Raw genomic sequence first — 25716 nt, forward strand, 5'->3', positions numbered from 1 at the left:
AGTGTAAAAATATTGTTTAAAACATATTTAAAGTGCAGAAATAAGATGTCAGCATGTGAATGCAGAAATGAACTGCTTTATTTTTTTGTTGAACAGTGGATTAACGCGCCCAGAAGAAACCACATTTAGCAAGCTGAACTCCATTTCATCAAAGTAAGCCTGACTTAAGATTTGACCAAACTAAACCTGAAGTAACCAGTTTAAAAAAAATAAAAAAATAAACTAGGACTGCAAGCAGTCATATACGGGCCCTCGTTCCGCGCGACTGCCTACCTAGGCCAGTGGGTGCCCTTGTGACCAGATGTGGGCATGTGCATACAGGGGCAGCCACTCATCACACAGTTAAAATTTTAAACAAATCACACAATACATCAAGGAGTTATGACATGTTGATGGTTCATCCACTAGGGGGCGCTCAGTGTACAAACAGAGGGGCCAGGTGTGTTCAGGGGCCAACCATCATCATACATGTTAAGTTTCAAGTCAATCAGGCAAAGCATGAAGGAGTTATCATGACTTGATGTTCCATGGCGAAGGGTCAAAATGGCGGCACCATAGCGGCCACACCCTTCAAGATAGAGAAAAGCTTTCGATAACTTTTGGTCAGTATCATCTATAGATGCTGTGAAAGAAATTTGAAGTGCATTGGACAAAATCCCTACGAGGAGTTCGTTCAAATACGTGTGGAAATCACACCAAAATGACAAGAAAATTCAAAATGGCCGACTTCCTGTTTGGAGTAGACCCATGGTGCAAGAGACTTTTTTGTACATCTATGCAAGTCACATGTGTACCAATTTTCATCTCCATACTACAAAAAAAAAAAAACCCTATGGGGAGGTGTTTTTGAAAGTTTCAAGGGGGCGCTATTGAGGCATTTTGCCCGCCCATGGGCGACGCCCCTATGAATTGTAAAAGGTTGTCATGCTTGACCTGTTTATCAATTTTCATGATGAAATGACAAAATTATAGCCGTCAAAAAGAAGAACGTAATTTCATGGCAAAGGGGCGATATTCGGTACGCCGCCACACAGACGCTGTTACTCGTAACTTCACGGCGATCATCGCCTACGTTCACCAACTTGTTCTGCATGTTTCAGAAGTGGAAGGAAGTTGATGGGGTTAACTATGTGACATCAGTACCTGTTTAAGTATAATGTTCCATGGCGAAGGGTTAAAATGGCGAAGCCATAGCTGCCACACCCTTTGACATAAAGAAAAGCTTTCGATAACTTTTGATCAGTATCGTCTCTGGGTGATCTGGAAGAAATTTGAAGTGCATTGGACAAAATCCCTAGGAGGAGTTTGTTCAAATACAACGTGGAAATCACGCCAAAATGACAAGGAAAAATCAAAATGGCCGACTTCCTGTTTGGAGTAGGCCCATGGTGCAAGAGACTTTTTTTGTACGTCTATGCAAGTCACACGTGTACCAGTTTTCATCTCCCTACTCCAAAAAAAACCCCTATGTGGAGGGTTTTTTGAAAGTTTCAAGGGGGCACTATTGAGGCATTTGGCGAGAGGTGTGTAAGACAACAACTCTGCTTCCTGGTCCCAACCCTGGATAGTCACGGTTTGGAGGATTTAAGAAAATTGGCCAGATTTCTAGAATTGAGAGCTGCTCCATCCAAAGTGGGATGGATGCCGTCTCTCCTAACAAGACCAGGTTTTCCCCAGAAGCTTTGCCAATTATCTATGAAGCCCACCTCATTTTTTGGACACCACTCAGACAGCCAGCAATTCAAGGAGAACATGCGGCTAAACATGTCACTCCCGGTCTGATTGGGGAGGGGCCCAGAGAAAACTACTTTTTGCAAAGTTACACACCGATTCAATGTTAATTTTAGTGACCTCCGATTGGCGTAACCGGGTGTCATTACTGCCGACGTGAATTACAATCTTACCAAATTTACGCTTAGCCTTAGCCAGCAGTTTCAAATTTCCTTCAATGTCGCCTGCTCTGGCCCCCGGAAGACAATTGACTATGGTTGCTGGTGTCGCTAACTTCACATTTCTCAAAACAGAGTCGCCAATAACCAGAGTTTGATCCTCGGCGGGTGTGTCGTCGAGTGGGGAAAAACGGTTAGAAATGTGAACGGGTTGGCGGTGTACACGGGGCTTCTGTTTAGGGCTACGCTTCCTCCTCACAGTCACCCAGTCGGCCTGGGTGACTGGCTAGCTGTAGAATTTTCCACGGTGCGGAGCCGAGTCTCCAATTCGCCCAGCCTGGCCTCCAAAGCTATGAATAAGCTACACTTATTACAAGTACCGTTACTGCTAAAGGAGGCCGAGGAATAACTAAACATTTCACACCCAGAGCAGAAAAGTGCAGGAGAGACAGGAGAAGCCGCCATGCTAAATCGGCTAAGAGCTAGTAGCTGCGCTAAGCTAGCGGATTCCTAAAAACACGCAAAGTGAATAATGTGTAAATAATTTAGAGGTGATTCAGCAGAAGGAGTGCTTTAGTTAAGGCACGTGAAGATTACACTGGGAAACAAATCGTTATCTAGATAACTAGATCAATCTAACTGCGCAGATTAAACAGCTAACAGATACAGCAAAACACCGCTGTGCTCCGGAACAGGAAGTGATACAATACCGCAGTGAGAGCCAACCACCAGTAGAGGCTCTCTAAAGTTTCAAAAAATTGAAACTTAAATCAAAATGGCCAACTTCCTGTCGATATTTCACCATGATGGCAAGAGACTTTTTTGTGCGTCCCGGCATGGTAAATATGTGTACCGAATTTCGTGAGGCTACGACGAAAAGACCCCAATGCGGAAGGGTTTTTGAAAATTTCTAGGGGGCGCTATTTCGCTGCGACCTTGTGCGCGACCCCCAAAATATCAAATTTCATATCTGTCTGGACGACTTTGGACAGTTTGGTGAGTTTTTGAGCATGGGAAGAGGCCGCAATTTCAATTTCAAAAGTGAGGAGAATAATAATAATAATAAACTAGGACTGCAAACAGTCATATACAGGCCCTCGTTCCACGCGACCGCCTACCCAGGCTAGTGCGTGCCCTTGTGACCAGATGTGGGCATGTGCATACAGGGGCAACCACTCATCACACACTTAAAATTTTAAGCAAATGACACAATGCATGAAGGAGTTATGACATGTGATGGTTCATCCACTAGGGGGCACTCAGTGTACAAACAGAGGGGCTAGGTGTGTTCAGGGGTCAACTGTGATCACATATGTGAAGTTTCAAGTCAATTAGGCAAAGCATGAAGTTGTTATGACTTGTTGTTCCATGGCAAAGGGTCAAAATGGCGGCACCATAGCGGCCACACCCTTCAACATAAAGAAAAGCTTTCGATAACTTTTGGTTAGTATCATTTCTGGATGCTGTGAAAGAAATTTGAAGTGCATTGGACAAAATCCGTAGGAGAAGTTCGTTCAAATACGTGTGGAAATCGTGGCAAAATGACAAGAAAATTCAAAATGGCCGACTTCCTGTTTGGAGTAGACCCATGGTGCAAGAGACTTTTTTGTATGTCTATGGAAGTCACACGTGTACCAATTTTCATCTCCCTATTACAAAAAACCCCTATGGGGAGGGGTTTTGAAAGCTTCAAAGGGGCGCTATTGAGGCATTTTGCCACATCCATGGGCAACGCCCCTATGAATTGTAAGAGGAGGTTGTGCTCGACCTGTGTATCAATTTTCATGATGATATGATAAAATTAAAGCCGTCAAAAGGAAGAACGTAATTTCATGGCGAATGGGCAATATTCGGCACGCCGCCACATGGACGCCGTTACTTGTAACTTTACGGCGTTCATCACCTACGTTCACCAACTTGTTCAGCATGTTTTAGAAGTGGAATGAAGTTGATTGGGTTAAGTATGTGACATAAAGTAAAATAGGACATTTCCCGCCACCACCGGGGGACGCTATGGCAGAGGTGGGAACTTAATATATGTAGACGTTCAGGGCGGAGCCTTCATCATGTCCAGCAAGTTTGAAGGATCTACGATGAATTATATGGGCGTGACAGCCGTTTGAAGTGAAACGGCGTGCTCCGAAAATCTCGCCTTGAGGCTACGACGAAAAAACCCCAATGTGGAGGGGTTTTTGAAAACTTCTCGGGGGCGCTATTTTGCTGCGGCCATGTGCGACACCCCCAAAATATCGAATTTCGGATCCGGCCGGACGACACTGGAAAGTTTGATGAGTTTTTGAGCATGGGAACAGGCCGAAATTTCGATTTCAATAGTGAGAATAATAATAATAATAAAAAATAATGAACAGCGCAATTACAATAGGGTCCTCATAGGACAGTTTCCTAGTCGGGCCCTAAAAATACTGATTACACAAAGTTTAAACCCATATCATTTTATTTAATCCAGAATAAACCCTGCTAAACGAGACTGAGGCTCAATGATTTATTCCCACTTTGAATCAATTTTCATATCGTCAGTTAATTGTGTTAATTCAGATTTTTTAGTTTTGTCAGTGCTGGTTTAACAGATTGTTCCTGCCAGACGATGCCCCACTTTGTTCATGCGTCCAAAACAAGTGACCCCCCCCCCCCCCCACACACACACACACACACACACTTTTCATTCTAAAAGTACAGAAAAGTGACAGCTAGCTGTCATATTAGCAAACTAGCTTGTCATATTAAGAACATTTTTGGGAATATGGTGGAAAGTAAAAGGAGAATATAAATTTGACGATAAAATCCATGGTGAGCACTTGACCCTGGATTCAGCCCTAAGCTCACAGACAGCACATTTAAACACTGGATCTCAAAGGGCATAACTTTTTATTCACTTACACATAATGAAAGATGAAAGACTGACAGCTTGAAGATAAATCGTCAGCTTAAGAATTCAGATTTTTTTTTTTTTTTAGATAACTCCAATTGCGGAACTAATTCCAACAGATTATCACTAAAATTTATATTAATGCCCCCCCCCCCCCCCTTTTTTTTGAAGGCCTATAAAAACTCTTTGGTTAAAGGTGCCATTGGTAAATTTTACAAAGGCTTTTTGACCAGGAAGTCACACTCCACAGAATACATAAACAAAAAAAGGGAAGATGAAGGAAGTGAATCCCAGTGGAAATGTACAAACTCTCATAAAGGGTGAGGGTTATTTGGAAATGTCTGGCATGCTATTTTATAACACCAAAGCAAAAGGCACACTTTGGCACAGATACAGCTGATTGTTGGAGACCGTGTGGGGCTCAGGAAGCAGGTCACTGTCATATATTTTGGGATTGCCCGAAGATAAAAACCTTTTTGGCTGGAGTTTCATAAAGCTTTAATTAGTGGATATGACGTTAATAATTTACCGTTACAGTTCTCTACCATATTCCTTAATGATTTTTACAGATCTCTAAACGAATATCTTTTTGCAAATTTGATAGCAGCAGCCGAAAAGGCTATTACGTACAAGACACTGGCTCTTCCCAGAACCCCCCCCCCCCCCATGTTTCAGTGGACAAAATATTGCAAATGACATTTATGTAATGAAATCAATTACATTTTTAATCCTGTTATAAAAAGGGACTTTTGTTAAATTGTGGAAAAAATGGGTTACATACATAAATCCTTTACAAATAGACTTTGTGGAGGTCACGTTTAGAAATTATAGTAAAATTCTCATTCCCTTTGTGGTAAATTGTTATTTTGTTCAGGATTCACTGTGCATTGTTTATCTTTCCCAATCTGTTCAGCATTCTTGTTTAAAACAAAGAAAGGAAAAAGTAACAAAAAGTAGATATTGTATATGGTTTAACTGTTATATTTGGTGTTGTTTTTCCACTTTTTGAAAATAAAGAATTAAACAAAATGGGGGGTAAATAAGTTTTTAATAGCTGACTTGACCTCCAGCTGTCAGGTGTTTGTTAGTTCAGCAGCTATTTTCAAATCAAATATTTTATTTTTAAGAATCAGAATATAAAGATGAGGACCTGAACAACCAGCTCACTCATTTTTCTAATATCTATGCAATTTGTAAAGTGAACAAAAATCTAAATATTTATATCATCAAGTAAACAACATAAACCTGAAATATAAAACATTTTTGCAACATAAATCAAAGTATTGGGGAAGCTAAGAGATACTTTCCTAAAATCATTCAGCCCTAAAAACAGACTAAAACTAAATTAAACAAGGATAATTTAAACCTAATTTGGCCAGGCAGGTCCAGACTAAACCCAATGTCAAACTATTTACAAGATTAAGCCAGATTTAAGATTACAATCCCAGTACATTTACATTTAACTAAACTAGATTCAAGTGGATTTAACTAGACTGGTTAATGCAGACTTATCTTTGTGAATCCAGACTTAATTTAGCATTAACACAGATTTACCTGATTTAAGATTAAACCCAATTCAACAAGATGGAGGTTTCCCAAAAGCATTTTCGGATTACGCCGATTTTAGCACTTCAATGAAAATCACTTTAAACCAAGAAAACCAAGTCGACTTAACCAGTCTCAAACCAATTTAACACGGTAAACTAAAGCCTAACTAAAACTGATAGATTATAATCTCATTTAACTCTGATTTAAGGAGTCTGATGAGAACACAGTAAATGAAGGTACAGGAGAGTAAACTGGTCAAAACTGGTTTACTGAACTGGTTTGAGCAGTCAGGTACACTGGAATAATAAACTGATCATCATTATGGGTAACGTAGGCTACTTTTACACTGTGTTACCATGGAAACAGTCATACAGGTCATCATCCAGTCAGGTTAGGTCTGACATGATCTGGACCAATAATCTGTCCTTTCCTCTCTTTCCGTCCTAAAAGTGAAGACATGAAACTGAAGCCGCTCCGTCAGGGGAACAAAGAAGCTGATTGGTCCACGTCAATAAAACCCCGCCCACCTGACATCCCCAAGCATCCTACAGTTTGCTCACGTCACTCAAAGAAAACAAAAAAGCCCTTCTCCCATTGGTCAACACAGCCTCGGGCAGGCTGCTTCCCATTGGTCTGTTTTATATAATAGCGCCGACTGTCAGTCACTCAGCAGCGGCCAATCAGGTTACACGACCGTACCTGTGGAAGGTCATGGAAAAATTAAGGGGGGGGGGGGGGGGGGGGGGATGACGACACAAGCCAGAGGTCACCAACCAACTGATCTCACCAGAAATCAAACAGGAAGTGGGAGGAGCTTTCAAGCCTCAGAATGAAATTTGTTTCTTGTGTTTGTTCTTTTTGTCCATGTTGCGCGCCGTAGTTCCATCTTCTTCAGTGCAATGCATCATGATGATGATCGATCACTAGGAGGGTGTGTCACTACAGGTAGGTGTGTGCGTGTGTGCATGTGTGTGTTGTCATGGAAACATGCTGCAGGGTGGCGCTCCAGCAGCGAGTGGTGCCGCGTTGCGTTGTGGGAACTCGCGGTCCATTTTTTTAGCTGGTGTCCATGGACTCCATGTTGGCAGAGCTGGAGTCCCTCTGAATGGAGTCAAAGATGGCTGCCAGCTCCTGATTGGATGAGATCTGCGACTGGAACTCCGACATCAGCGGCGACTTCTCAGCTTCGGGGATGGTCAACAGCGCCACGACGGCTCGCATCGCCGACCGCTTCAGCTCGTCCTGCTTCTCAAACTCCTGTTTCACAGAGTTCGCCTTCACCTACAGGAATCGGCACAATCTCAGTCCCAAATGATTTTATTTTTTTCCCCGCCAACAAAATGATCAGCAGACACACAGACATGATTCTGGTACCTTGGTGGTGCAGGTGGCTCTCAGTGGTTCCACCAGTCTGTCGAGTCTCTGGAGAACAGCACTGGGACAAAGAGATGAGAGTCTGGCCAGCATCAGGAAAGTCAGCATCTGAAACATGGCAAAGAAGAAAAAACATGGCTGAATGACAGATAGGGCCCTCTGTATGTCAGATTTGTTGGAGTGTTTGAGCTGCAAGTGGACCATCGAATCAGCCCAAAGGTTCTACCATGCTGTCAACATGCCTTGGCATTCTGTCCATTTGTTTAGTTTTGTTCCTAGTTTGCCGTTTTATTTTGTGAGTCCACACAGACGTACTTTGATGTCATAGTGGTCCTTGAGGCCGTCCTCTACATGGTTGAGGAAGATGAAGATGTCCAGCCGGTCCAGGCAGCTGTCCAGCAGAGTGTACATGCACTCGAAGGCAGCCTTCCTCAAGTCCAAACCATCATCCACGGTGTGTTTGAACGGACCCATCTCCACCTGCAGGCAAAAATCTGGCCATAATTAACTCACAATAATTAAACAAATAAACGCGGCACAAGAACGTTGCGTTTCCTCACCTCTCGGATCAGCTCCTTCCTCACTTTGGTCTCGTTGTAAAGTTGTGGTAAAACAGAATCCAGCAGCTCCCGGATCAGACTGGGCTTGTTATGGGCTGCAGAATTAAATGTTACTAAGGCCACGCGGCGGACGTTGAGGTCCGGGTCCTCCAGCGTCTTCAGGAAGTCACCTGAGAAGAACGAGGAATAACTGACGTCTCAAAAAGTTCTTCATGGGTTTCTCTGGGAGGAATTTTGTGGATGAGTGAGTTACCTATGCAGTTCTTCAGCAGCGGGTCGATGGGCTGCGGCTGGTCAGAGATGGTGAACTTCACAGCCGTTACCACAGAGCTTCTGGCATATGACGAACCTGCACAAGAATCAAGAATCAGTTCAACTATTTTTCCACACATCAGCCATCTTTGTGTGAAGAGTCAAATCATATTTACTGATCAGTCAAAACACTCTGAGTCTCACAGACAGACAGCTGATTTTACAAACTGATCAACAGCTTATAAATCTACTGATTACCTGACAGCAGGTGACCTCTGAGGTAAGGCAGCGTAATTTATCGGTTATCAATTATATGACAGCAGATGTCCTTTTAGAAGTGGTAGCGGGATTTATCAGTTATCGATTACCTGACAGCAGGTGTCCTTTTAGGTGAGGCAGCGTAATTTATTGGTTATCGATTATATGACAGCATGTGTCCTTTTAGAAGTGGTAGGGTTTATCAGTTATCGATTACCTGACAGCAGGTGACCTTTTAGGTGAGGCAGCGTAATTTATCGGTTATCGATTACCTGACAGCAAGTATCCTTTTAGGCGAGGCAGCAGAATTTATCAGTTATTGATTACCTGACAGGTGTCCTTTGAGGCGAGGCAGCGTAATTTATCGGTTATCGATTACCTGATAGCAGGTGCCCTTTTCTAAATGGTAGCAGGATTTATCAATTATCAATTACCTGACAGCAAGTATCCTTTTAGGCGAGGCAGCAGAATTTATCAGTTATTGATTACCTGAAAGGGGTCCTTTGAGGTGAGGCAGCGTAATTTATCGGTTATCGATTACCTGACAGCAGATATCCTTTTAGGCGAGGCAGCAGGGTCTCGGGGTCAATCAAGGTCAGCTTGCCTAGACACTCAGCCACAACATTCCTGGTTCCTTCCTCCTGACATTCACTGTGTTTCAGCAGCAGAGACCAAACCGCCTCCACATACGGCTTCAGACCGGAGACAGACGCTGAACCTGGATACAGACAGCAACAATCAACACAGGCAGACATTCAGAGACTCACTGAGCATCTCTGTTCTTACTGATGATCTCTTTGAGTGAGTGCAGCAGCAGGTACTGCCTCTTGGACGACGAAATCTCCTGCAAAACGAAGGGCAGGTACTCTGGAAGATTCCCCACTGCAATGCTGCCCAAAGCATAGGAGGCCGCCGACTTCACCTGAGAGACGTACAGAGACGTCAATGTCAACCTGTCTAAAAGGTCAAATTTAACCCAAATCCTCATGTTAAAACTCTAATGTGGATAATTTCCTGGCTGGTCCCTTTTATGGAGATCCACCCAAACTTTAAAGGGCAACCTTAGACTAAAACACGGTTATCAATAAAGCCTCTGAGCACTCAAGTCCCATGTGGCAACTGCATCATAGGAAGGGGGAGAAAAAAAAAAATCTAATTTTCAGCACCTTCAGCTTTAAATGAACTCCAAACTGAACCTAAAAATGCTTAAAGTGTCATTATTAATACATTCCTGCTAATAATCAGTTATGGCACACCCTGCGGTGACATTTATTACTGTACGTGCTGTGAGCTGGCCAACGTGGAGAAAGTAAGTAGTAAGAAGGAGATTTCTGCTGACAGAGATGTTACCTCTTCACTCGAGGAGGAGAAAGCATCTAGAATGACCGTCTTCAGCTCTGGTTGGCTGCTGAGATCCACGTGATGTCCGACTTCACCCAATGAAAGCAGAGCTAGCAGCCTGATGGAGTCTGTGGAGCGACTGTTCTTCACATCCTACCAAAAAAAAAAAATAATAATAATAATAATTAAATGAATGCATCAAACTCATCTCTCTGTATTCTACACATGCTGCCCCTGCTGGTCAGACAGCTGCACTGCACTCCAACAGAACTCCAGTTTGTGTGACGGACAGGTTACCTGGATGAACTGTCCCACCACTGCAGGTCCCTCGGTGGGACACGCTCTGGTCAGAGCAGCGACACATTTGGCAATGGAGCAGTAGGCCTGTTTGTGAGGCAGCGCGGCACTCTGGGAGTAAACTGGACCAGTCAGCATCCTGAGCAGGTCCATGTATCCCAGACCAGGAGTGTCTGTGGCCACCAGAGCCTGAACACAGACACACACCACCATAAGAATGTTCATGGAACAAGTGCCTGGACCTAGTTTCAATTTGAATTTCAATTTGCACAAAAGTCAAGACTTTGGCGTCATCTGGTGGTTAAAACTGTGACCTGACTGTACCTGGTAGAAGTCCAGCATTGCAGCCAGTGCTCCGCCCTGCAGTAACGGGGATCGAACCAATGAAATGAGCTGCTGGAGGATTGTTCCCGCCACTTCAGCTGGCCCAGTGAGGACGGATGTGTCACAGCCAGAGTGGACAGGAAACTCAGCGCCATCTGAGACACGTGCATGTCACTCTCCGAGATGAGAGGCGGAAGCTCAGCAAGCACCGCATCCACCATGACTGGAGTCACCGCCGAGCTGGAACGCAATAAGAACATGACACGGTGGGAGAAGTGGGCGGGGCCATGCCCTGCATACAGGGGCTGACAGGTGTGTGTGTTACCTGTAGTTTCTGAGTAAGATGTCCAGAGCGGCCAGCGTGCAGAGCTTCAGGGCTCGCTGGTTCTTGCGGAGAAAGGAGGCGAGGATGGGAACGGCGTCGGGGAGAACTGGCCTCAGATCGATTTTCAGCAGAGATCCGGCGATCAGCGTGAGAGCTGCCGCAGAAATCCACAGAGATCAGCAGAGTGAACTTAGAAGAACGTAGAGCACCAAGACACACTGTCATCAAAGCAAAGGGCGGGGCTTACCTTTGACGGTTGTCAGTCTGGTAATCTCATTCTTGAGCCGTTCAAGGAAAATGAGCAGGAGTTTCCCGGGTAGCTCATTGGGTAGGGGCGGGTCACCTAGGCAACCAGAGGAGAGAGGTGGAGGGCGAATGTCTAGCAGGAAAACAACAAGCACTTGATGATGTCATCACAGCACTGCTGACTGACAGGCAGGTCGTTACCTAGGTTACAGATGATTTGCCCCATGCAGGGAGATGGCTCGTTCCTTTGACCTCTTGTTCAATATCGGCGGCTTTCAGTTCCGTTTGATGTGCAAAGTGAACAGGATCGTTGAGTATAAAGGGAGACGGGTCCAAACTTCCTGGTCTTCTGATTGGCTGTCCAAAGGGTCTAATGACTATAAGAGAGTGGAATAACATTATGTGAAAATCCTGAAAGCACCCCAGGTAAGAGGCTGTGAACACTGCAGGTGTGACGTCATACCTTAACAAGCTGCTGGGTGACAAGCAGAGCCTCAGACGTAATCTTATAAAAGGGGTCACTGACGCAGGCCACCACAGGCGGGACGAGGGCAGGGACGTGGGCGTGGAAGGCGTGGGCGGGGTGTGTTACCATGATGACGTGGAGGCACGCCAAGGCGTCAATTTTCAGATTAGAGCTGCTCGACTTATCATTTAGAGAGAAGATGATGCCTAAGAAAGAGAGAAACTACCATTAATGAGTTTATTTTCAGACTGAGATACTCCCTGAATGGAACACCGGTCCATCACAAGTTACTTCCCAGGCCAAGGCTGGTTCCCAATACCAGCTGGATAGACTGAAACAACGGAGATGAAGCGTGTCATCCAAGGACACAAACTTTGAATCAAACCCGGGTCTGTACAGTGGTCTTTCAAATCCTATCCAACAGAGCCGCCCGCTCTGCAGTAATACTGCTGATCAGTCAAATCAATTAGACAGAACATGAGCAGAGATCTTTGACTGCTATAAGCTTCTCAATTTTTTTTTTTTTTAATCTTGCAATTATAAACAGAAAAATAAGCTGTTTTGTTGATTTTTTTTTTTACTACTTTGAGAGGTCCTTCGACTTGTATACTGAAAAATTATTATTAATAATAATAACTACTTACAAAGGACTTTCTCAGGAATCAGCACCAAACAAAATAAACTAATAATAGAGTAAGTACATGAAAACAATGCACGAAAATCCCAAATTTAAGCGCTGATAATACAGGAAAAAAGCAGAGCACTTTAGTATTCCTGAAACCTTTTTCATATTTCTTAAGTTAACACTGCCCGCTCTTCTTTTACAAATGACCACAAACTACACAACTTCACTATCGCCTCATTTTTTTATAATCATTTTCCACAGTGAAATGTAAATGATTTTATTTTATTTTTGTGGATGCGTTAAACAGAATCAAATCAAGGCCGGCCCTCAGGTGGCCGAGGATGCAGCGGTGGCGGTGTGTAGTACTACCTGGTATAAGTACTGGTATATGCTGAGTCAGCGCGCCTGGAAGGACGTTCACCAGCTCAGTCAACATGTTGAAACAACACTGACGCGTTTTAACACTTTTCTCCTTCAGCTGCTTGTGAAGCGCTTTCACGATCATGGGAACCTGAGGAAATACAAAAGGGCTGAAAGCTTTATCAACATCTGTATTTAAAGTAACATGAAATTTGTTTATTTTTGATCTAGTTATGAGGAAAACAGCTGTAATTTCTGCAGCTGTGACTCCATTAAACGTGATCTGATGTGGAGCACCAGGACGCGGGTGTTACCTGACTCTGCAGCATGGTTAGGGGTGTGTCTCCTTGCTCCATGGCATCTGGATCAGCCAACCAGCTCTGAGCTGGTCTGGTCTGTTTGAGCAGCGACAGGTAGGCATGGAAAACGTCCGCCTTCACGTTCTCCTCCCTCTCCTAACACGGGATGGAAAATGTCAAAACCTTCGCCAGCAACTGCCGCTGATCATACGTCGTCAAGAGTACCTTAAACCGGCAGACGAGAGCCGGAGAGACAGAGCGATAAAACTCAGGCAACATCTCGTGACGCGTTGAAACAACTGCATCCAAACACTTAGCCGCCGCCCTGCGAACCTTCCAGCTCATGTCGTCATCATCACTGTACTCGTCGTCGCTGCCTGGAGAGACAGACGAGACGTCAACATCTACTTTTTCTTTTCTTTTAGACATTTTGAACCGAATGTGAGTAAAATCATCTTTGAACAAAGTATCATTTTGGTGGAATTTTGTTGAAAATTGAATGTGAATATCTGATGTTACAATGGCTGAGCTTAATTACATAGTAAAACACGCTAACGAGACGAGTTAGCTCATATGGACTCAAAACTTTAGTGTGTCTTAATTATTTCCCTCACTGGGTGTGGACAGACAGACAGACCTTGATAGTCTTCATCATTCTGCTCAGCATCCATCGCGTTGTCATCCTCATCTTCATCGTCAAAGTTGTAGTTGGGGTCATAGGTCAAGTAGCACAAACAGATTGAGATACCGTGGAACGTGAGGGTAAACCTCTTTAGGACACCTGACAATCAGACAAAAAAAAAAAAACATCCAGAAAATGTCCATCTGCAGGCAGTATTACTGGGTGTCAGTACGTGCTTTACCTCCTAACAAAGGACTCAAAAGCCTGGATGCAGTACTCTCTGAGCTCATCGTCGTCAACATTACAAAACTTTACAACCAGCGGGATGATCTTCTCCAAGTACTCTCCTGGACAGATGGATTTATTATCATTATACATCCACAGGACGTCGGCGGAGAGAAAGTAAAGTTAGAATGTCTTCAATCTCCTCTAGAAACTAAAATGTTCTGTTGCTTTTCTTTCCGTTTTCACAGCTTTAAATGCACTTTAAACCTGATTTGATGTCCACCTGTTTAAACAGACCAAGAAAACAGTATAAACTATTTTATTCACCCATTTTATGCCAATTATCCAGGTCGGGGTCACACTGGCAGCAGCAGCCCATCCCACACCTTCCTATCCTTGGCAAAGTCCTCTGACTCTTCCTGGGTGATCTAGGTGCCAATTTCCAAGCCAGCTGGAAAATACAATCCTGCCAGCGTGTCCTGGGTCTTCCCCACAGCCTCCTCCCAGTAGGACATGCCTGGAAGACCTCCCTGGTGAGACAACCAGGGGGGGGGGGGGGGGGGTATCCTCACCAGGTGTCCAAACCACCTCAGTCGGCTCCTTTTGATGTGAAGCAGCAGCAGCTCTACTCAGAATCCCTCAAAGAAATTTTGAGCTTCTCACCCTGTCCTGGAGCGTCAGTCAGCCCAGATGCCCGACTTGTACTGCACTTGTATCCTCAACCTTGTTCTTCCCATCGTTACCCAAAGGAGGACCAGAGTGCAAATCGAGAGCCTTCTCTTCTGACTCAAGTAAAACTCATTTAAACTCACATAAAGAGTACTGCAGTAAATTATCTTCTATAGTTGTGCAATTGTTGACAACCACAGAAAATTACTCGTACTGTTAAGAAAATTGTTCGACAAGTTCCATTAATTGCACTAGTAGTAGTAACCCAAAAATATACTGCAAGTAATTACTCTCAAGCATAAAAAAAAAAAAACTGTATTCCAGGTCAGACTCGACCTTTTCAGAGATCTGTCAAATCCAGCTAATAAACCTGGTAACTGTCTCATTAAGTTCCACAGCTTGATTTAATTAGACTGTTTTTTGAAGTGGTGTGCCGTGTGGGTCACCTCTCACCATCCTGTTCCAGCCTGTCTGCTGATGGCGGCCGTGCATTTGGATGTAGGTTCTGGTGGTCGACATATTGTCGTTTCTTCCCAGCTCAGTCAGAAGTGTTCAATCAGATCGACGAAGACCAGATTTCCACAGGACATCACCAGGTGGCCCAGAGCCATGATGGTCCTCTGAAACGTGCACACACCCACGTCAACGCCAATGGCTGCTAAAACAACGCAGTCTCAGTAAAAAGGAAACAGTCAGTGGTCAAGTGTACCTTTCTGACAGCGAGTCTGGGGGAGGTGAGCTGAGGAAGCAGACAGCTCAGGATGGAGGGGTGGAAATTCACTAACAGCCCCCCCTGTCTGCAGAGACACAGTTCATTACTAAAAGAGATCGTTACTCTATTTAAAAGGACAAAGTGACTCATCCGGCTCAGATGTCACTTCATCCACACCGGCTTCCTCACGTACTGTAGCGTGGCGTCAGTTTGTCCATACGCTGAGCAAGATGAGCACGTGCACTGCACTTAATGCATGCAGCTTCACCAACCTGCAGAGCATGTCCGCCATGATATCCAGCGCCTCCAGCTGCACAGATACGTCTTCCTGTTTGGCGATAGCACTCGTCAGCCGACCAGTTATCTTCTTGCAAACACTGGCAGCGAGGGCAGAACCTGTCCGACAGGTAAAGTTTATTGTACCAACAGCATCGGTGAGGAGGAGGAGAAAATTAAGTGGTTGTAGCTTCAGTTGTAATAGGCAGCAAATAGACTGGAGGTTGGCAGAAACATTTACAGCTTTGGCTGAAATTACAATCGGGTTGGTTTTAGGTTGTAGTTTACCGCTGGAAGCAGGCGGCAATTCTCCGATTACAGTTTTGAGACCAATGGAGGAAATGTCTCTGAGCTGTTCTTTGTCCGACAGCATGTTGGTGCACAGTGTGTCCACGATGGTCTCTACCTGGTACTCCTTCACCTTACTCACCAAGGGGCCCAAACTGATGAAACAAACACACCACCCGCCAAAACACAGACACATTAAGACATACAAAGTCATTTACAAAGAGATACACTGGGAATGAAAATAGAATATTTGAAAATCAATTATAAAGAAAAAAATTAAAATACTAAACACTAAGAAATAAAACAGATTTTTTAATATTATGTTAACCATATTTTATTATTTTTTTTAATTGGGAATTGAATAAGCTAAAATATTTTGAAACTACATACACCTCCTGGCAAAAATTATGGAATCACCGGCCTCGAGGCTGTTCACTCAGTTGTTTAATTTTGTAGAAAAAAAGCAGATCACAGACATGACACAAAACTAAAGTCATTCAAATGGCAACTTTCTGTCTTTAAGAAACACTATAAGAAATCAGGAAAAAAAATTGTGGCAGTCAGTAACGGTTCACTTCTTTAGACTTACTTCTTTGTTGCACCACCTCTGGCTTTTATAACAGCTTGCAGTCTCTGAGCATGGACTTAATGAGTGACAAACAGTACTCTTCATCTAATCTGGCTCCAACTTCTCTGATTGCTGTTGCAGATCAGCTTTGCAGGTTTGGAGCCTTGTCATGGACCATTTTCTTCAACTTCCACCAAAGACTTTCAATTGGATTAAGATCCGGACTATTTGCAGGCCATGACATTGACCCTATGTGTCTTTTTGCAAGGAATGTTTTCACAGTTTTTGCTCTATGGCAAGATGCATTATCATCTTGAAAAATGATTTCATCATCCCCAAACATCCTTTCAATTGATGGGATAGAAAAGTGTCCAAATATCAACGTAAACTTGTGCATTTATTGATGATGTAATGACAGCCATCTCCCCAGTGCCTTTACCTGACATGCGGCCCCATATCAATGACTGTGGAAATTTACATGTTCTCTTCAGGCAGTCATCTTTATAAATCTCATTGGAACGGCACCAAATAAAAGTTCCAGCATCATCACCTTGCCCAATGCAGATTCGAGATTCATCACTGAATATGACTTTCACCCAGTCATCCAGTCCACAATTGCTTTTCCTTAGCCAATTGTAACCTTGTTTTTTCTGTTTAGGTGTTAATGATGGCTTTCGTTTAGCTTTTCTGTATGTAAATCCCATTTCCTTTAGGCAGTTTCTTACAGTTCGGTCACAGACGTTGACTCCAGTTTCCTCCCATTTGTTCATTTGTTTTGTTGTGCATTTCCGATTTTTGAGACATATTGCTTTAAGTTTTCTGTCTTGATGCTTTGATGTTTTCCTTGGTCTACCAGTATGTTTGCCTTTAACAACCTTCCCATGTTTGTATTTGGTCCAGAGTTTAGACACAGCTGACTGAACAGCCAACATCTTTTGCAACACTGCGTGATGATTTACCCTCTTTAAGAGTTTGATAATCCTCTCCTTTGTTTCAATTGACATCTCTCATGTTGGAGCCATGATTCATGTCAGTCCACTTGGTGCAACAGCTCTCCAAGGTGTGATCACTCCTTTTTAGATGCAGACTAACAAGCAGATGTGATTTGATGCAGGTGTTAGTTTTGGGGATGAAAATTTACAGGGTGATTCCATAATTTATTCCTCAGAATTGAGTGAGTCCATATTTTTTTTCCCTCTGCTTGGTCTAAAAAAGTAACCATTACTGACTGCCACAATTTTTCTTGATTTCTTATGTTTCTTAAAGCCAGAAAGTTGCCATTTGAAATGACTTTAGTTTTGTGTCATGTCTGTGATCTGCTTTTTTTCTACAAAATTAAACAACTGAATGAACATCCCCCGAGGCCGGTGATTCCATAGTTATTGCCAGGGGTTGTATTTAAATTAAAACATTTTAATTTAACAGTTGTAGAAAAATAAAATGGAAAAGTTATTAAAAATTTTAGATGTGTAATTTTCAATACAATTTAAATAATAATAATAATAAAAGAAGAAGAAGAAGAAGAAGAATGAATATACTGAGGAACAAATATTTTATTTTAAGGAAAAAGTGTAAATATACATTACCAGTCAAAGGTGTACCAAACCTTTGACTGGCATTGTAAAGGCACATGCACGCACATACACACAAGCGAGCAAATTTAAGAGATGCATAAAGAAATAATAAATAGAAAAAAATCCATCAAAGACCAAAAGTAAATCTTAAATAAGACGTAACAAATGTCAAATTTCACCATTTGACAGCCAGGTTCTGAACTTCACCGTTCTTGTCCTCCAGCAGTTTGAGGATCATCCTGACAACCTGTCAGTCAACATGTCAATAAATCAGTAACTTTGTTCATTTTTCACTTGTGCAAACAAACACAGACACAAGAGCTCACACTGCCGCACAAAATCTGCACAGAGCAGTAAAAAGATGAACAGACCTTCCTCTCACTGTCATCGTCCAGTTTGATTGAATCTTTCTGTAGTTCCGTCATCAGGTCATTAGTAGCCATAAACCTGGACAAATGGAGGGAAAACCGTTTTAAATCCCAGTTTCGGTGCAGCTGCTCAGTAAGGACACGTATCACTGCCGACCTCACGATTCTACTCAAAAAATGCTACATTTGGCGCTTCAGGCAAATTGGTATTTGCTCAAATCAGATCTTTTGAGACACTGTCTGCACAACAATCAAACTGGATTTGTGTGTCGAGACATAACTGTCAGCCCCAGCACCAGAAACATCAGTATTTATGCAGCTCTGCATCTGATGTGACGGTGCGTGTCACACCATCATGAAAAGAAACTTTTAAAATTAGATTTGAGCATCCAGACTGACACATCTGTAGAAAACCCAATGGAATCCCATTTCAAATCATATCTACTTATGGTCTGATTCAGATGACCACAACTTGGGTTTCATGGTATTTTTCCACACGTGTGTGTGTGCGTGTTAGACTTGGAAGAAAAAAAAAATTAAAAAATCAATGTGGATACAGATGCACCAAAAACAGATTTTGATTCACAGTCTGAACATAACAGAGTTATTAACATTTTAACACCAAGACTGTCAATAATATAAAGGATCTGAACACATTTACACTATGTAGTTCCCATGGCGACAGACTAAAACGCTTATTGTCTCATGGATGATAAAAAGCCATCAACAGGAGGTCTTAAAAGCAATTTTTTTTGGTACAATTTCTGTATCTCTTACATAACTGCCCTGAACACGTATGCATGTGTACATTCCTGATTAGTAGTGTTTAAAAGGAGTATTTCGCAGTATTTGCATTTTCCTCCATCATGTCTGAATAGTTCCACGTAACAAAAACATGTATCAGCTAAAATATAAGCTTCCATCCATCCATCCATCCATTTTCTTCCGCTTTATCCGGAGCCGGGTCACGGGGGGGCAGCAGCTCAAGCAAAGCCGCCCAGACCTCCCGATCCACACATACCTCCCCAGCTCCACCGAGGGAACCCCAACGCGTTCCCAAGCCAGCCGAGAGATGTAGTCACTCCAGCATATCCTGGGTCTACCCCGGGGCCTCCTCCGATGGGACATGCCCGGAACACCTCTCCAGCGAGGCGTCCAGGGGCATCCGGGAAAAGATGCCCGAGCCACCTCAAACTGACTCCTTTCGACGTGGAGGAGCAGCGACTCGACTCCGAGCTCCCTCCCGAGTGACCGAGCTCCTCACCCTATCTCTAAGGTGAGCGCCCAGCCACCCTGCGGAGGAAACTCATCTCCGCCGCTTGTACTCGCGATCTCGTTCTTTCGGTCATGAGCCAAATCTCATGACCATAGGTGAGGATCAGAACGTAGATCGATAGGTAAATCGAGAGCTTTGCCCCCCTACTCAGCTCTCTCTTCACCACGACGGTCCGATACAGTGACCGCATCACAGATGCTGCACCGATCCATCTATCAATCTCACGCTCCATCCGTCCCTCACTCGTGAACAAGACCCCGAGATACTTAAACTCCTCCACTTGAGGCAAGGACACTCCACCGACCTGAAGAGGAAAAAGCACCTTTTTCCGGTCGAGAACCATGGCCTCAGATTTGGAGGTGCTGATTTTCATCCTGGACGATTCACACTCGGCTGCAAACTGCTCCAGTGCACGCTGAAGGTCCTGATTTGACAAAGCCAACAGAACCACATCGTCCGCAAACAGCAGAGACGAGATTCTGTGGTTCCCAAACCAGACCCCCTCTACACTCTGGCTGCGCCTAGAAATTCTGTCCATAAAAATAATGAACAGAACCGGTGACAAAGGGCAGCCCTGGCGGAGGCCAATGTGTACTGGAAACAGGTTTGACTTACTACCAGCAATGCGAACCAAGCTCCTGCTGCGGTCGTACAGGGACCGGATAGCCCTTAGCAAAGGACCCCGTACTCCCGGAGCACTCCCCACAGGGTGCCCCGAGGGACACGGTCGAACGCCTTCTCCAGATCCACAAAACACATGTGGACTGGTTGGGCGAACTCCCATGAACCCTTGAGCACCCAATTGAGCGTGTAGAGCTGGTCCAGTGTGCCGCGACGAGGACGAAAACCACACTGCTCCTCTCCAGTACTCTGGAATAGACCTTACCGGGGAGGCTGAGGAGTGTGATCCACCTATAGTTGGAACACACCGTCCGGTCCCCCTTCTTAAACAGAGGGACCACCACCCTGGTCTGCCAATCCAGAGGCACTGTCCCCAATCACCACACGATGTTGCAGAGGCATGTCAGCCAACACAGTCCCACAACATCCAGAGACTTAAGGTACTCAGGACGGATTTCATCCACCCCAGGAGCCTTGCCACCGAGGAGCTTTCTAACCACCTCGGTGACTTCGGCCTGGGTAATGGATGAGTCCACCTCTGAGTATCCAGTCTCTGCTTCCTCTTCAGAAAATGTGACGATGGGATTGAGGAGATCCTCGAAGTACTCCTTCCACCGCCCAACAACATCCCCAGTCAGGGTCAACAGCTCCCCACCCGCACAGTAAACAGTGCGGGTGGAGAGCTGCTTCCACCTCCTGGGGCGTCGGACGGTTTGCCAGAATCTTTTCGAGGCCGACCGATAGTCCTCCTCCATAGCCTCTATGGAGGAGGAAATATAAGCTTCATGGGGGTTTTTTTTTTTCCCCACCTGTGGTATCTGCTGATACAGACTCCAGATCCGGATTAGGCCCAGAAGAACCCATCTAACTGCTCAGTAAGAAAAATCGACTCCTCTGGCTTTGCTTTTTACAGGGTCAGCAGACGTTGCTACAGCGAGTTGATCATTTCATGCATCTCCTGATCTGAGCAGGGCGTCGTCTGAAACCATTAACCGTGCTGCCGTTTGATGCAATCATCCTCCAGCAGTTTGTAAAGGATGAAGGACTGAGGTTTCTTTATTGGAGACCAAAATCATCCTCTCCCTCTGTTCTAGCTGGAAACCTTAATTTGAGTCTGAAAAATTTACATTTACTTTTTTATGACATTTAAACATTCTCAGAAATGCATGAAAACATTATTAGGATAGATCTGATATCGTCAGCAAAATAAATGCAGTAACAATAATTTGATCACCTTTTTTTTTTAGATCATGGACAATACCATATTTTGACATTTCGGTTTTTGGAATATTAGCGGGTCAGACAACTGCATTAACAACACAGTCGGAGTGGAAGATTACTTATAAGAAATTTCACTCAACACCAAAAGAGAAGTAACCTGAACCAAAGACCACCACGTCTTCAGGCAGCCCTGTAAACTGGCCCATGTTAAAGCCCCATACCAGTGTTCTTCCGTGTTTTACCCAATTAGATGCAAACCCACATACTTTCCATTAGACCTGATCTTGTTCCAAATACCACCATCAGTTTTTAACTTTGGCTTACTCTTACCTTCCTGACTGACACCGTTTTCAGTTCATGTGTGAAGACAAAACGTGCACAGACTTGCCACATGCAGCACACAGATAATCCTGCACCTTTGTTTTTGTCATCGATGTGCCGTAATATGAAATTTTGAGCCACTATGTCTCCTGAGAGCCTTTTTAAAGAAAAGGGATGAGATAAAATCTTTGGTCGTGATTAAAATACTCCTCTAAGGTTCCACTGTGAGATGTGTTCATTAGTGGTTACTTTGGTTCTGGTTGCCATAGTCTGACTGACGTTAAAACAGAACACCGTTCACAGTTTACGCGTACTAGTTTAGGATAAACCAAATTTTCATAGATCCTGCAGGCTAAATTCAGCAAACCAATTCAGACTTCATCTACACTTCTTGTGCTTTTATTTATGTGCCTTGACTTCAGGTGTCACAAAACTGTGCATTGGCTTATGGTCTGCTATTTAAAATGCAGTTGCATATAAAAACACCTGTTTTTTTTCACCCCAGTGATGATAGAAAAATTTGAGGATTGTCTGTCTGCTCCAATACTTACTCTTACTTAATCCAACAACAATCTTCTTAATTTGATCAAATTCATTGTGAATCATGCATTACATAAAATAAATATTTATAAGAAATAAACATGAATCATATACAAATTAAAAAACAACAATCCCAAAAAAATACACAAGTCTACATGTAATTAAAAACCACCCGAGAGTGAATAAACTTCAATAGTACAACATAAATTATTTAGTAAGGAGTAGAGATGTAACATTGGAGACAAAGAAAAAAAGGAAAATAAATAAAATATGTACAAACAAAAATGTACGAGGCATAAAATTAAATATATCAAAAACTTCAATTAGCATAAGTTGCTATGTCATCATCACACTATAGCTAAATTTTAATTTGATTTCATTTTGTTTGGTGTTTTCAAATAGATAAACACTGACCATTCGGTAATTCATTTCAACACTTGTCGCAGTTAAAAAAAATAATGATTTATTTGCTGTATTTATAATTCTTGGCAGGAAACTTTTGGTTATACCCAGCACGGCAACTGTGATGTAACATTTAAAAAGTGACTATGTACACAGGCAGGTGCAGTACTGCAGTACACTTTAAAAACATAACTGACTTTCAATTGATAAACGTCATCTTTCACCTTTAGTAAATCAAAACGCAAAACCTTTGTCCAAATAAAACCATTGTTTGACAAAATATCTTTTACACAAAAACAGGGATAATCACCTCAATCTGAACTAGGGCTACCACTAATGATCATTTTCATATTTGATTAATCTGTAAAATATTTCCTTGATAAAGCGATTAGTCGTTTGATCGATAAAATGTCAGAAAATGTGGGAAAAAAATTAGAGCCCGACCGATATATCGGCCGATATAAGCTCTTTTCAAAGTACTCATTATCGGCCGAAATTTTGCCGATAATTTCACATAAACAAAACAGTTACTGATATTATGTTTGTGTCTGCAATGTAAAATGTCCTTGTACCGTTTCGCCATGTGTATCTTTTCCTTAGAGATTAATGCAACTTTGCACAGATTTTTTTTTGTACTAGACAGTTATTACTGTTCTTGAAAATTGCACAAACATACTACAGGGTCTTGTGAAAAGAATCTTATTTTACTGCTACAAATATGATAGTTTGCTCACATGTTATATCAGGGTCCATGTTTTCTTGTTAAAATGTTCTACCAGCACTAAAACCAACCTCTGCTTACACTAAGGTTGTTTGAAAGTTTTTTGTTCTCGAAAGTTGCAGAATACAAAAATAAAGGAGTGTTGTGAAAATAATGTTTCCTTAGTGTTTGTGTTTCTTTCCTCTCACAATTACTTGTCTGCAACTGAAAAAGTTTTTTCTACCTGTAATACAACCTATATCTAAGTTGCAGCAACAAGAGGTACAAGATCAGATGTATTTCACAACTCTTTTTAAGGATATGTATTTGCTAATTTGCATTTTTTGAACTTAAATTCTCTGTTATAAAGTTAATCAATATGAGGACAAAGCTTCAGCTTTTAGCTCATACCTTTTTTGTTAAGGGTCAAAAAAAGAACATTTTATTCATAAATAAATAAATAAAAATTAGCTAATTTATCGGCTATTGGCAAATCAGCCGATTTATCAATTATCTGCATTTTTTTCATCCAAATATCGTTATCGGCCTCAAAAAAATCCACATCGGTCAGGCTCTAAAAAAAAATGTCTGTTTCCCAAAGACATAGACGACATCCTCAAATGTTTCGTTTTTCCACAACCCAAAGATAAGTATCAGAAAGGAGGAAAGAAACCACAAAATATAAATCGCATTTGAAAAACTGGAACCCCAAACCCCAAAAGTCTCAAACATATAAACCCAAACTGTTGTTGATTAATTTAGTAGCAGCAGCTTAATCATTACAGTTCTAATCATAATTAGGGGTCATACACAGTATCCCAGCACAGACGAGGCAGCAGTGGAGACTGGTGATCAGAATGGAAGCAACTGCAGCAAAATTACTACAAAGGAAATACTCTCATTTTTAAAAATTGATTAAGTTAAAACAGACAATTTTCCCAAAGAACTAACCAAGTTCTGAAATAGTTGATGGCAAATGGAGTAAACACTGGGTCCGCGGGTCTTTACATAACACAGTACATAATTACTTACTTTGTTGTTTCCACTAATGGTGTATTCTGTTGCGAATGTTTAACTTTGAAAAACAAACTATTCCTAAGTATTAATTGTAATCCTTGAGGTTATCAGTTTATCTGCATATTTTATAAATCATTTATAGCCTTCCACATAAAACGATACAATTATTCCGATATGTAACGCATCGTCATTCCAACCCACTGAAACAGATAACAGTTTGAAATCTAGATAACAGATTGTATCAGCTGTAAGCAACCTTCTGTGACTTTCCACGTTTCTAATTCATGAAACTGACATTTATGTTGCCTAATTTTGCGCAGCCTGTTTGCACGTTTTAGCGTTACCACAAACTGCTTGAATGCTAACGTCATTAAAAACAACCGTTACAGGTCATCCGCAAATCTAATGATACTTAAGTTAGCATCACGCTAGCTTGCAGCAGGACAGAAGTTAGTTAGCTAGGTTAGTAATGGCGTTAACCGAGGCACTTAGTTGACGAGCTAACCGAGTTGGAATCAGAGTCATCAATCTAAACCGGGTACACTGACTTGCTGTCAGACATTTAAAGGACGCTATCGGTGTTGTTAGCAGGATAATTAGCGGACAGGTGGCAGGCTAGTAGCTAGTTAGCATGAGGCCTAGCAGCTAGCTACAGCGGCGCTAACGTTTAGCGACGATTAAAGGCTTCATTTAAACTAAACCCTGCAGCTAGCGTGCGCCGTCTCGGTGTCTTTTTACCTGAAGTCCTTGTCGCTGGAAGTCATTTTTTCCAGCAGGTTGGATATGTGGTATGAGGCGCTCGCCATGTCGGTGCCGTTAGCCGCCTGCTAACACTCTGCGCTCAGTGTGTTTGTGTTCCGTCTGACTGGATGCCCGCTTCTCCGGGTGTCCGCTCGGTCTGTGAGTTTAGTTTGCGGCTTAAGGGTTCTCTTTTCGGCTCCTGTCTTTCCTCACAACGACTATCGCATCGCGGGCCGCGAAATTCGCCGTGTTTGAATGGAGCTCCCGTTCTGCCTGCAAAGGGGCGGGGTGCCGCACGACTTCTTCATCGGTCTACTCCACGGCGGCTGGCATGTAAACTAAAAAGTGCAAGGCTGCCCCCTACTGCAACGGAGGGTGAATCACACTACAGAGGCTAAATAAATAAATATAAAAATTGATACTGTACATGTACTCTCACTCTCTCTGTGTGTACCATATGCTCAGTCACTCTGTCTGTCTCTCTGTATATATAATGTGCAGAGAAATGTGACGCACGGCCAAAA

General features: G+C 42.9%; 1 protein-coding gene across 1 annotated transcript; it reads right to left on the bottom strand.

Annotated features, from left to right (window-relative positions):
• Window positions 1-6571: 6571 nt before the first annotated feature.
• On the bottom strand, window positions 6572-25503 carry cand1 (cullin-associated and neddylation-dissociated 1). Its single transcript, XM_034163108.1, is given in 31 exon segments — window positions 6572-7605; window positions 7699-7806; window positions 8014-8178; window positions 8259-8428; window positions 8512-8607; window positions 9310-9486; window positions 9555-9690; window positions 10119-10262; window positions 10407-10595; window positions 10731-10820; window positions 10823-10970; window positions 11056-11209; window positions 11303-11398; window positions 11503-11545; window positions 11548-11679; window positions 11765-11973; window positions 12762-12903; window positions 13067-13207; window positions 13277-13428; window positions 13689-13798; window positions 13800-13832; window positions 13915-14015; window positions 15014-15058; window positions 15060-15115; window positions 15118-15187; window positions 15277-15364; window positions 15552-15675; window positions 15844-15998; window positions 18165-18232; window positions 18357-18432; window positions 25190-25503. Coding segments are annotated over 31 exon segments (3711 nt in total). The 5' UTR covers window positions 25258-25503; the 3' UTR covers window positions 6572-7380.
• Window positions 25504-25716: the final 213 nt, after the last annotated feature.

Source organism: Thalassophryne amazonica, chromosome 22, assembly GCF_902500255.1.
Source record: "Thalassophryne amazonica chromosome 22, fThaAma1.1, whole genome shotgun sequence".
NCBI lineage: Eukaryota > Metazoa > Chordata > Actinopteri > Batrachoidiformes > Batrachoididae > Thalassophryne > Thalassophryne amazonica.